The sequence below is a fragment of the Monodon monoceros genome, unplaced genomic scaffold (genome assembly GCF_005190385.1).
Source record: "Monodon monoceros isolate NGI ecotype Baffin Bay Population unplaced genomic scaffold, NGI_Narwhal_1 Super_Scaffold_2, whole genome shotgun sequence".
Taxonomy (NCBI): domain Eukaryota; kingdom Metazoa; phylum Chordata; class Mammalia; order Artiodactyla; family Monodontidae; genus Monodon; species Monodon monoceros.
Window position 1 is genome coordinate 61,335,629 of NW_021703776.1, and position 13,163 is coordinate 61,348,791.

General features: G+C 45.8%; 1 protein-coding gene across 1 annotated transcript in view; it reads left to right on the top strand.

Annotated features, from left to right (window-relative positions):
* The first annotated feature begins 1,411 nt into the window (after positions 1-1,411).
* Positions 1,412-13,163, top strand: part of FKBP9 (FKBP prolyl isomerase 9) — a 47,910-nt gene continuing 36,158 nt past the window's right edge. The window contains exon 1 of the mRNA XM_029234319.1: positions 1,412-1,787. Coding sequence (XP_029090152.1) covers positions 1,555-1,787 — 233 coding nt within the window. The 5' untranslated portion in view covers positions 1,412-1,554. The remainder of the gene's footprint in view (positions 1,788-13,163) is intronic.

Here is a 13,163-nt window from a genome sequence, read left to right on the forward strand (position 1 = left end):
TCTTCTTTTCCATTCTGGAATGTCTTCTCTCTCACAGGATCATAGGATTTTAGAATTGGAAGAAGTCTTAGAAATCAACCACTTCATTTTACAGATGAAGAAACCGAGGCCCAGAAGGTGGCATGCGTTGCCCACAGTCACAGTAAGGGAGTGGAAGATTACTGACTGGAACCAGGTTGACTTTTTTGTTTGTTTGTTTCTGTTTAAAACCTGACATTGTTATTAAAAACCATAAAGAACTACTGAAAAGTACATAGAAGGAAGAAAATGATCACCCCAAATTCAACCACCTATAAATAACCAGTGTTAGGATGAATTGTATTAATAGGTTTTCTATTTCAATAGAATAAGCTCTATTAGGAATAATGAACATTTCTTTAGTGCTATGTGTAGTTTCTCATTAGATCCTGCATCTAATAAAATCTATAATAATCTAATAATTATCATTTTTTTTAAAATTAGTACGTTTTATCTTCATCTTACAGAGGACACAGACAATTTGCAGGTCACCTAAATAGTCCGCATAATTGTGTTTTTTTCTTTAATAAGTTGTTGGATTCAATTTAGTCACAATTTATTAACATTTTTGCATTTCTAGTTATAAATTAGGTTGGCGCCCACATTCTCTCTCTCTTGCTATCTTTGCCAGGTTTTGGTATTGGTATTGTTTGCTTCCAAAACGAGTTGAGAAACCTTTGGTGATTTGCTTTCACTAGTCCAAAGTTTCAATAAATGAGAACAACCAATTCTAAGCTAAGAATGCATTAAACTACTCTAATGAATTTCCCGCAGCATCTGAGTCTCTAATGTGGGGTCTTAACCGGCTTAGTCATGCGGGTGGGACCACGTGGGATGTTTGCTATTAAGTAGCACTCACAGGTAGCCACTTAAAACTTTCCTCTGGACAACGGTCCGGGGAGTCTCACAATTCATGTCTCCCCCTTTCTCTGAGTATTAAAAGAAAATCCTGGAAAAAAATCTTGAAGACGGTTTCAGTCATTTTCAACGTAGAATCCAGCCTTGAAACTAATTAAAAAAAAAAAAAGTTTTCCTCCCTCCCCAAAGCAGCAAGGGGTAATTGGATCCGCAGCCACGTAGAAGCCTCTGGTGGCACTAAATCCGGAGAGTCTCTAGCGACAGGCAGAGACCAGCGGATTTGCCTGGGTAGTAACAGTTTTTCCCTCCCAACTTTGGGCCGAAGTCCAGTCCCGAGGAGTTCACGGTTTCTCCCTTGGGGACGGGTCCCCTTTGAACTCGCCAGCCAAAGAAGGCCCGCCTCTTCCCCGGGCGGGCCAGCCCACCGGACCCTGCGGGCCCAGGCGTCTCAGGGCGCAGCAGGCGGGTCCTGGCGCACGGCCGCGGCTCCTCCCCTCCCTCGGATGTGGCCTGGGGGCGGGGGGCGGGAGAGAAGGGGTGGTTGCTGCTGCCCGGGGAGGGCTGGGAGTCTTTTCCACGTTTGCAAACGCCGCCGCACGCCCAGGCCCGACTCGCGCTGCCAGAGCTCAGCGCGCCTCTCCAGCTCCGCGCCGCGACCCCCTTTCCTCGCTGCCCGCGATGGCGATCAGGGCCCGGGGTTGGCGGCCCCCGCCGCCGCCGCTCCTCCTGCTGCTGCTCTGGGTGACCGGGCAGGCGGCGCCCGTGGCGGGCCTGGGGCTGGGCTCCGACACGGAGCTGCAGATCGAGCGGCGCTTCGTGCCCGACGAGTGTCCACGCACCGTGCGCAGCGGTGACTTCGTGCGCTACCACTACGTGGGAATGTTCCCAGACGGCCAGAAGTTCGACTCCAGGTACCTCGCACGGCGTGCCGGCCCGACCTCCGAGGCTGCAGCGCCCGCTCTCCCAGCTTCCCTGTCTCCGGACAGGCCTTTCCCTCCCGACGGACCTCCCCCAGCTCCGCCCCGCGCTCCTCCCTCTCCCTCTTCCCACCCCAAAGCTTCCCAGACCCTTCATCCCTTCAGCCTGGAGTGCTGGGGGCTGGGGGCTGGGGGTGGGGGTGGGGTGCCGCGAGTTTCCCGGCCCCTTTGCTTCCCTGGTCAGCGGGAATCTTGATAGGACCTTGAGCAGCAGCTGGGTCGGGACAGATCACGCCCTCCTTCTCCACCCTGCGCATAAAACAGGCGAAATGGGTGTAAAGTCGTCAGCCCGCGAGCAGACACCAAGAGCAAATGTGTTACTGTTCCTTCGGGCAAGGCCCTTGAGTGTCTAGTCAGACATGCCTCTCGAAGGTGATAATGATGATATTGACGAAGGTGATGATAGCAGCCGCTAACGTATATGAAGCTATTACAGTGTGCCAGGGTAGTTCTAAGTGCCTTCCATATAACGAACTCATTTAATTCTTAATTCTCTGAGGTAGGAACTATCATTACCCTCATTTTGCCAGTGAGGGAACTTAAGGCCATTGAGGCTAAGAAGCTTGTTTAAGCGGAATCATTTTGAAACCCAGACAATCCAAGTCCAGGATTGTGCCTGTTAACTACTGCCCTTCCTTTACTGCCTTACCAAAAACTCCCTGGGCAAGAGGTAATCCAGAGCAAGTCACTCAGCTTTGATATGGGGCCGTGCACCGTGTCCACAATTTCAGCCCTAAACTCTGCCCCAAGATCACAACACCTCTCCCAACTTCTCTTCAGTTTAGCTTTAGGGTTGACAAGGCCTCTTCGCCTCCAGCTCCAGGCTGCTCTCCTTCCCAAGACTTTGTTATAATCCTAGGTCTGTGCCCTATAATCTCTTAAGTGAATCACCAGACTAAGTAAAGAGAAATGTTTGTTGAGCATCTGTTTTGTGTTCGAGGCTGGGCTAGGCTCATTCCTGAAGTTATCTTTTAAAAAGTACTCTTAGCCTCTCTTGCCTTTTTTGAAATTCCAGACAAGGAGTCAATATAAAAAATCTGGTTAGTATGCCACAGGCACATAGCAAGTGCTGAGAAATAGTCATTCTCACTATTGTTTCAGTTGCTTCTTTTTTTTTAAAAAAAGAACAGCTTTATTGAGATATAATTCACATTCCATACAATTCACCCATTTAAAGTATACAATTCATTATTTTTTAGTATATTCACAGAGTTGTGCAATCATCCCAAGTCTCTAATTCCAGAACATTTTCATTGTTCCAAAAAAGAAATGCTGGATCCATTAACAGTCAGTCACTTCCCCTCCAGCTCTAAGTAACCACTAATCTACTTTCTGTCTCTTTATGGAATCATGCAGTTTGCAGCCTTTATGTCTGGCTTCTTTCATGTAGCATAATGTTTTCAAGGTTCATCATGTTGTAGCATGTATCAGTACTTCATTCCTTTCTATGGCTGTATAATATTCCATACTGTACTTTGTTTATTCATTAGTTGGTGGACATTTGAGTTGTTTACACTTTTTGGTTATTATGAATAATGATGTTATGAACATTCATGTACAGGGTTTTCTGTGGATGTGTGTTTTCACTTCATTTTTTAAAAAATTATTATTTATTTATTTTTGGCTGCATTGGGTCTTCATTGCTGTGCACAGGCTTTCTCTAGTTGTGGCAAGTGGGGGCTACTGTTCGTTGTGGTGTCAGGCTTCTCATTGTGGTGGCTTCTCTTGTTGCGGAGCACGGGCTCTAGATGCATGGGTTTCAGTAGTTGTGGCATGTGGGCTCAGTAGTTGTGGCTCACGGGCTCTAGAGTGCAGACTCAGTAGTTGTGGCACATGGGCTTAGTTGCTCCGTGGCATGTGGGATCTTCTCAGACCAGGGATTGAACTCATGTCCCCTGCACTGGCAGGCAGATTCCCAACCAGTGGGCCACCAGGGAAGTCACGTCCTTGCGGTTTTGATTCATGTTTCCCTAATGGCTAAAGATGCTGAACATCTTTTCATGAGTTTATTGGCCATTTGTGTATCTTTTTAAATTTGCTTCATTAATTAGAAAATAGGTAAGAATTTCCTCCTTGTGCTGATGTTAATAATTCCCATTGGAACAAATTTTCTAATACTTTCTACCCTCTAGGATGGCAGCCACTGTGAGGCAGTGTGGGACAGTGGGAAGAAAACAGAGGAGCTACCATCCATTCAGCAAATGTGTATGCAGTGTCTGCCCCTGAAGATGGTATCCCCTCCCTGTCCTTTTGCTTATAGTCCAGACAATTATATAGTGCGATAAGTACAGAAAGAATAAGAGCACACACTTCTGTCTCTCACATAGAGTTCACACATAGTTCTTACTACGTGCCTTTACATACAGGAACTGAAATGAATTCTTTTAACCTCACAGTACAGTGAGGGAGGTATCTCATTACGAACGAAGAAACTGAGGCTCAGAGAGTTCAAGTAATTTACCCAAGGTGGAGTAAACTACTAAGTAAACTACTTAACTACTAAGTGGTGGAGTGGGGCTTTGAATCTAGGCAGTTTAGTGCCAGAGTCTAAAGTTTATGATCTGTAGTCCACCATGTATATGATCGAAGAACGGCAAGGAGCTTTGGAAGCACCCAAAAGGCTTAACTATATGGTGTGTGTGTGTGTGTGTGTGTGTGTGTGTTTGTGTTTGTGTGTGTGGAGGGGTTGGGGGCTGGGGGAGGGGTGGTCAAGATGGAGCTCTGGAATAGCAGGAATAAAGCCTGAGGAAGATTAAAATTTACCAGGAGGAGCTGAGAGGTGAGCGCTGGGGAGTAGGGGTCGGAAGAAAAGGGTGTGACTGATAGAGAGAAGAGCATATGCGAGGCCTGGAAGTGAGGGCATGTGAAAGCTGTTCAAAATAGCTTGAGCTTGGGCTTCCCTGATGGCGCAGTGGTTGACAGTCTGCCTGGCGATGCAGGGGACACGGGTTCGTGCCTTGGTCCGGGAAAATCCCACATGCCGCGGAGCGGCTGGGCCCGTGAGCCATGGCCGCTGAGCCTGCGCGTCCGGAGCCTGTGCTCCGCAACGGGAGAGGCCACAACAGTGAGAGGCCCGCGTACCACACACACACACAAAAAAGCCTGAGCTTGGAGTGAGAGTAGAGGAGTGACAGAGGGGGTTAAAAGAGGAGGTTGAAGGGAGGCCAGAGAAAAAGACAGGGCCAGCTTTTTTTATTCTTTTTTTTTGCGGTACGCGGGCCTCTCACTGTTGCGGCCTCTCGGGAGCACAGGCCCGGGACGTGCAGGCTCAGCGGCCATGGCTCACGGGCCCAGCCGCTCCGCGGCATGTGGGATACTCCCGGACTGGGGCACGTACCCGCCTCCCCTGCATCGGCAGGCGGACTCCCAACCACTGCGCCACCAGAGAAGCCCAGGGCCAGCTTTTGAGAGCTCTCCTCTGCCTGTCTATGGAGTTTCGTCTTTTCGAGGGACAATGGGAAGCCATTGAAGAGTTAATCAGGGGCGTGAGGGATCAGATTTGCATTTTACAAAGGTCCCTTTGGCTGCAGTGTGGACAGTGGAATGGTGGGAGCAGGGTACACAGTAGGTGATTCTTTAAAATGAGTTTCCTTCTAGGGCCTCTATTCCTTTGGGAATGTATGAAGTATTAGGGTGTTACTTTGCTATTCCTGCACAAACAGCTTAGGGAAGGAGAAATCCGCATGCTTTGGGCTTTGGCTGTTGATCCGGAGGTTTTGCCCAGAAGAAAATGATAGCTGTCGCTCTGACCATGGTCATAAACCACAAAGGGCCTTTCTTTCCACAGAGCATTCTTCCTGCATCTGTGCCTGGCGCTTGGGGGCAGTTGGTATCTTTTCAGCTTATGGGCATTTGCAGTTGCCAGGAGGCCCAGCCGTTCAGCCCTTGGTCACTGGCTTGGACGTGGTTTCATTTTATTTCGGAGCCTCCGTGGGCTTGTTAATATGCTCTGTGGCTGCTGCTACAGATCTAAGGAGAAGACAGCAGCTTCCCGCCTGCAGGTTTCTGTGGGGGGCTCCTGCTCTCACTCTCTAGTCCTTGGAAACTCCTTGTCCACCACTCTTGATTCAGCTTTTGAGGAGTTCCATAGCATTCCTAGTAGTAAGGGACTGAAGTTTAACATGTTCCTGTTATCTTTAGCAGGCAAAACCAGCATCTTGGTCAGTTCATTCACAGTCTCAGGCCTGTCTGCAGGCCTTTAAGGTCTATACATTCAATAAATATTACTGCGTGACCACTACATGCCCTGTTGGGTATATAGAGTTGTAAATGCTCAGACCCAGTGGTGTTCAAACTGTACATGCATCAGAATCACCTGAAGCTTATTATACACAGTTCCTGATTAGGTAGGCCTGGGATGGGGCCTGAGAATTTGTATATCTAACAAGTTCCCAGGTGATGCTGATGCTGTGGTCTAGGACCACATTTTGAGAACCATTGCTCTAAAAGAATCATAGACTCGTAACAGAGGTCAACTTCATTTTACATATTCATTCATTCATTCAACAAGTATTTATTGAAAACCTACTATTCTAGTTGTTGGGATGTAGCAGAGATAAAACAGACAAAAATCCCTGCCCTCAGGTAAAACTATTTTGTATGATACTCTGATGGTGGGTACATGTTATTTTATCTTTGTCCAAACCCATAGAATGTACATCACCAAGAGTGAACCCTGATGGGGGACTTCCCTGCGGTCCAGTGGTTAAGACTCCACGCTTCCAATGCAGGGGGCGTGGGTTTGATTCCCGGTTGGGGAACTAAGGTCCCACGTGCCGTGTGGCCAAAATAAATAAATAAACTTAAAAAAAAAAAAAACTTTAAAAATAAACTTAAAAAAAAATAAAAGAGTGAACCCTGATGTAAACTATGGACTTTTGGTGATAATGACGTGTCAGTGTAGATTCATTGATCCTAACAAATGTACCCCTCTGGTGATGCACTCTGCTGATAATGGAGGAGGCTGTGTGTGTGTGTGTGTGTGTGTGTGTGTGTGGGTGGGTGGCGTTAGGGGATGTATGGGAAATCTCTGTATCTTCTGTTCCATTTTTTTGTGAACTCAAAACTGCTCTAAAAAAACCAGTCTATTCAAAAAAATCCCCACCCTCAAGCCAGGGGATGGGGAGGGCCCAGAAACCCATTACAGCTGGCTTAAGAAGAAAGGAAGGGAATTTATTGGAAGGATCTCCAATTCCTCCTGAGGATCCAGAATCGTGAATAGAAGTGACTTTCTGGATCTCTCTGAGGGATTGCAGAGGGGCCGCATTTTCCCCTTCTCTGAAAGAGAGCTCCAGCAGGCTTTCCATGCCACATACATGACCTCTTGGGTCCAGTAACGCTGACTCACTGGAATCTGTCTCAATTCCACATTCCCAGGATCTCTCCCATTTGATTGGTCCCATTTGCGTCAGGTTCCCGGCCCCCCCCCCCACGTGGGTGTTAAATCATGTGTTAAGTGAAAGGGCATTATGGCTCATCCCTTCTGCAGGACTGGATCTCAGAGAGCTGGTGGGTTGGGCAGTACCTCGGACAGTGTCAGGGTGGACCGGAAGGGTTAAGTGGCGGCAGAGAGACTCAGGTCAGGACTTGCTCACTTAGGCGGGAAGCATTTAAATTGTTGATCTGCATGGTAAGACTTTCTACGGAAAAGCCATGTAAAGAAAGAGAAGCTTCCCAGTGCAGTTCTGCTAACTTTAGGAAAAGTTCTTCTTTTATTGGCAGGCCAACATGATGCCCCCTTTGAAGACTTAATGGCACTGCTTTTTAAAAAAAATATTTATTTACTGATTGATTTTTATTTATTTTTGGCTGCGTTTGATTTTCATTGCTGCGCGCAGGCTTTCTCAAGTTGCGGCGAGCGGGGGCTACTCTTGGTTGCGGCGCGCGGGCTTCTCATTTGCGGTGGCTTCTCTTGTTGTGGAGCATGGGCTCTAGGCGCATGGGCTTCAGTACTTGTGGCACGCGGGCTCAGTAGTTGTGGCTCGTGGGCTCTAGAGAGCGGGCTTCAGTAGTTGTGGCGCACAGGTTTAGTTGCTCTGCGGCATGGGAGATCTTCCCAGACCAGGGATCGAACCCATGTCCCCTGCATTGGCAGGCGGATTCTTAACCGCTGCCTTAATGGCATTGCTTTTAATTTTCATTTGTGGGTCATTGCAAGTAACTATACATTCATATTGATTATTTAAGTTGGCTATATTTTGCTGGGCTGAGAACTTGTGTAAAATAAGAATTATTTATAGAGAGCTGACATTTTAACTTGTGCAGTTGCTTAAAAGCAAAAATCCACAATAGCAATGTAACGATTTTACTTTCCTTTGCAAAACTTTTCTTTTAATGATACTTTAATGCACCAAAGACCATCCAAGCCAGCCGCTTGCATGTCAGGGTCTGACTTTCCGTGGAGGTGTGAATAGATGCGTTCTCTCCTTTCCTTCCTCTGCACTCCTACTTGCTCCTCTTTTCTCCCTCACCTTCTCTCTCTTCCTCTCATTTTTCCATTTGGGTAGCAGAGAGGCAGTCTGCCAGATCATTAATGGCTTGCCTTTCCCCCCTGCCAGGGCTCATTAGCTGCTGGTAGAGGTGGTTGTTTGAGGAAGATACTCTTGGGCAAAGGGTCTGGGAAGCCCAGAGTCACCTTTGGGAGCAAGAGGTGTGGGGAGGGAGGTGGGAGGCAGAAACATCAGACGTGGCCTCCCTCCCTTGAGTTGGGCCCAAGCTCAGCAGTGGAATTCAGCCTGGGGAGTGTGTTGAATCTCACCTGTGTCATCCCAGGGCTAGGCATCCAACTAGGAGGTGAGTTTCTACTTTTGTGCATTTCATGAATGTTCTAGTCTCATTCACCAAGGGCTTTGGCAAGGACCACAGTCCTCAAGTCAAGCACATCCCATGTAAGCCAGCCATCTGACCAACTCTGAGACACCAGAAGGCGGTTCCCATGCCCAATCGACTGGCTCTTTATTAACTTGCTTCCCTCCTGTTATGAATTCTCAAAATATGGCAGTGTCTTTAATGTTCAAAAGAAATTTATTCAGTCTAATGTACAGCAATGTGAATATAGTTAATAATACTGTATTGTATACTTGACATTTGCTAAGAATGTAATTCTTAAGTGTCCTTACTACAAAAAGAAAAAGAAAATGGTAACTATGTGAGGTGATGGATATGTTAATTAACTTCATTGTGACAATTATTTCACGATGTATCAAAACATCAAGTTATACACCTTAAATATACGCACTTTTTATTTGTCCATTATACCTCAATAAAGGTGCAAGGGGGAGTAATGTATTTGGTTATTATTTGTCTAAACTGAATCTAAAATTGGCATTTAGAGCAAGCTGTCTTTTCCTTTCATAGTTGATCAGGACTTCAGCTCTGCTAACCATAGGGCCATTCTCTCTCCCCTTTGTAATGGCCATTTTAACTTCATTTCTGGCTCTGAGATCAGAAGAATCTCAGCAACAAGTAGTATACATGCATGTCAATTTTTGGCAAAATGTTTTAAAACTAATTTAATTTTTAAAATAATACAGATGCACAGAGTTTTAAAAGCAGTTAAATAATTCCATAAAGCTTAAAATTATAGTTACCAAGCTGCTAAGAGTGGGGAAGGGGCTCCGGGATGAGGTGTAGCTGTTCTGAATTCAGACTTTGATGCTCCAGGTTTCCTTCTACCCTGCAGCCTCCGCAGGCTCTAGGAGGCACATGGCGTCCACCCTTGACCAGATCCCCTTTTGCATACAACTAGATTCTGTTTCTTCCCTTCTAGGTCAGTTTCTGCCCCTCCGTTCCCTCTCCATCTTCCAAAATGTTGCCATCTCTTGACAGCAAGGGTCTCTGCTCTGGTTTTCTCAGTCCTTTTTCAAAAAAGAGCTTAGGAGCTTGGCTAGGAATGGACTTTGGGGGCTCTAGAGAAGTGAGTGTGTTCAGTTTGCCATATGTTCTTTTTAAAGTTCATCCTCACTGCAGGTTGAAACCTGCATTTAGAAGTAGAGCCACAGTATTTATGCTCAAGAATGCAACTACAGGGGTAGTTACCTATCCTGAGGAATAAGCGCAAGACAGTGTATGCTTGTTTGTAGCAGATGAGTGAGTTGAATTTGAGTGAGTTGAATATGATGGGTGTTACGTGATGTCTCCTGTCGTAGTGGTCCTTGAGCTGATCAGCTGAAAGAGCATCGCTGGAGCATGCTGCAGCCACCTCCCATACCCCCCTTGGGGCAGAGGAAGGTAGAAGTGTCAGGGGCAGCAATCAAAGGGTCTACAGCAGTGAATGAGCAGGGGAGAAAAAATAAGCTGGTGGAGAGGAAAGGGGGTGTTGGATGTGCTGGATAATTTCCATTTGCCTTCCTAGGTCCACTCTACCCCTGTTCCACTTGCTTTTTGCTCTGGGAGGTTGACCTATATGGACTACCTGTGCATAGTACGGGTTATATCAGTGACCCTCTTGTAGTCCGGCTTGTGGCTGGGTTCAGCCATGGGGCCTCAGTAGGAGATCAGAGGGAGGGAGGAGAGTGTGGTGGAGATATTTATTCCTCTGGCTCCCTGCCTATAGAGTCATCACATGGTCTGTGTCCCTAGACCAAAGGTCCTAGCTTAGCTTCTGTCAGGTGCTCTGAGCTCCCTCTCTGTTCCTGGATCCTTCAGGTCTGGGTGTGACAACAGCACTCCCTTCTTGTCCCCAGAGGTACTGCATTGTCCCTTAATTGTTTCTCTGCACCCTGCACACAGCCCCTTTATTAAAGTGTCCTGGAGCTGCCTAGTTTGTGCCTATCATCTCTTTCCTGCAGGACCTCGATTGGGACATCTGCAAATCAGCCGAATACTGGGACAGGCTGAATAAGGGCTAATTCCAGTGCTTGCAGAAATAATTTTCATGACCAGCTCCTGGCTGGACCCTGTGTATGAATTTGTTCCAGTAGTACTGATCAGCACAGACTTGCTGAGAACAACTTTATTTTTCCAGATGGTCAGAGTTTTCAGCTGTAGACAAAACTGGCCTTGCTTGTTAGTTTCTCATGTATGTAAATTATACATTTTCTTTCGGAAAGGTGTTTTTTGTTTCTAGCATGTTGCTTAGGCAGTCATCAAATGCATAAATTAATGCTGTGAGGCCATACCAGTTTTTATACATCATCTAGGGAGTCCCTGTGCATGGAGGATAAGAGTCAGATAGGCCTGGGTTCTAGCTTTTTTTTCCCATTTGGCTAACTTTGTGAGCTTGGGAAATTTTTTCACCTCCCAGGAGCCTGAGTATCAGCACTTACTTTCAGGTGTTGTATGAGGATTAAATGAGATAGCGTATAGAAAAGCTTAGCTTACCCCTGTGCCTGACACATAATAAATGCTCTCTAAATAGTAGTTATTATTAAAAACTCTCGTTAAATTTGGGTTCTGTGGATGAAAAATATAAAGTTCCGTGCCTGGGAAGTCTTCGAAGCCTGAATTCTGGTCCATAAATCCTCCAGTTTGATGATGGTTCAGGGTATGGCAAAGCCCCAGCCAAGTGAAACTGAAGAGCTGGCATTCCCCAGGGTGGGTTTCGGTCCCCCGGAGACAGAGGGTGGAGGCGTAGAGCCGACTTCGGCACAAAGCTGATTATGTGCTTTTGTTCTCTGGCTTGTCAGCCAGAACTTGGACATTTGCTTTCTGTTCACTGACCTTGGAGAAAGGAAGGCTGTGAAATGGACTCTAAAACTGGGAGGAGAAAGGGAAGGAGAGGGCAGGTCTGAGGAAGATGACCTGACAGGTGGTGAGGTGGACTGTACTGCTCTCCCAAGCTGTTCATTAAGGAAAATGAGGAAAATGTAGAAGTAATTTACCAAGTGAAGGGCAGGTAAATTCCAACAGCCCTTGACATTTTATTACATAAGTACAGTCGTCTCTTGGTATCCATGGGGGATTGGTTCCAGAACCCCTTTGGATACCAAAATCTTCAGATACTCAAGTCCCTTATATAAAACGGTGTAGTATTTGCATATAACCAAGGCACATCCTCCTGTATACTTTAAATCATCGCTAGATTACTTCTGATACCTAATACAATGTAAATGCTATGTAAATAGTTGCCGGTGTTCAGCAAATTCAGGTTTTTGCTTTTTGGAACTATCTGAAATTTGAAAAAATATTTTCAATTTCCAGTTGGTCGAATCCATGAAGTGAAACCTGTGAACATGTATTCCGTGATCATTTTGAAATTAAGAGAGAATTAAAGAGAAGACAAATCGTCACCTGAAATCTCCTACCCATAGATTACTGTTGGTAATATTTTCACGTGTCACCTTGTGGATTTTTCAAATGCATCTATATATGTAAATTCAAAATGAGATTATTTTATATGTGGCACTGTAACCTACACTTTTCTCTTCATGTGTATGTCTTTCTAGTGCCAATGAATAGAAATGTTAAAAATTTTTTTATTGAGGTATAATTGACATATAGTATTATATTAGTTTTAGGTGTACAACATAATGATTTGATATTTGTATATATTGCAAAATGATCACCACAATAAGTGTAGTTAACATCCATCACCATGCATAGTTACAAAAAATTTTTTTCTTGTGATGGTAACTTTTTTTTTTTTTTGGCTTTGTTGGGTCTTCACTGCTGCGTGTGGGCTTTCTCTAGTTGTGGCGAGTGGGGGCTACTCTTCCTTGAGGTTCGTGGGCTTCTCATTGTGGTGGCTTCTCTTGCTGTGGAGGACAGGCTCTAGGCATGTGGGCTTTAGTAGTTGTGGCTCACGGGCTCTAAAGCGCAGGCTCAGTAGTTGTGGCGCATGGGCTTAGTTGCTCCGCAGCATTGAGATCTTCCCTAGCCAGGTCTCGAACCCGTATCCCCTGCATTGGCAGGTGGATTCTTTTTTCTTTAACATCTTTATTGGAGTATAATTGCTTTACAATGGTGTGTTAGTTTCTGCTTTATAACAAAGTGAATCAGCTATACATATACATATATCCCCATATCTCTTCCGTCTTGTGTCTCCCTCCCTCCCACCCTCCCTAGGTGGTCACAAAGCACCAAGTTGATCTCCCTGTGCTATGTGGCTGCTTCCCACTAGCCATCTATTTTACATTTGGTAGTGTATATATGTCCATGCCACTCTCTCACTTCGTCCCAGCTTACCCTTCCCCCTCCCTGTGTCCTCAAGTCCATTCTCTATGTCTGCGTCTTTATTCCTGTCCTGCCCCTAGGTTCTTCAGAACCTTATTTTATTATTATTATATTCCATATATGTGTGTTAGCATACAGTATTTGTTTTTCTCTTTCTGACTTACTTCGCTCTATATGACAGATCTCGGTCCATCCACC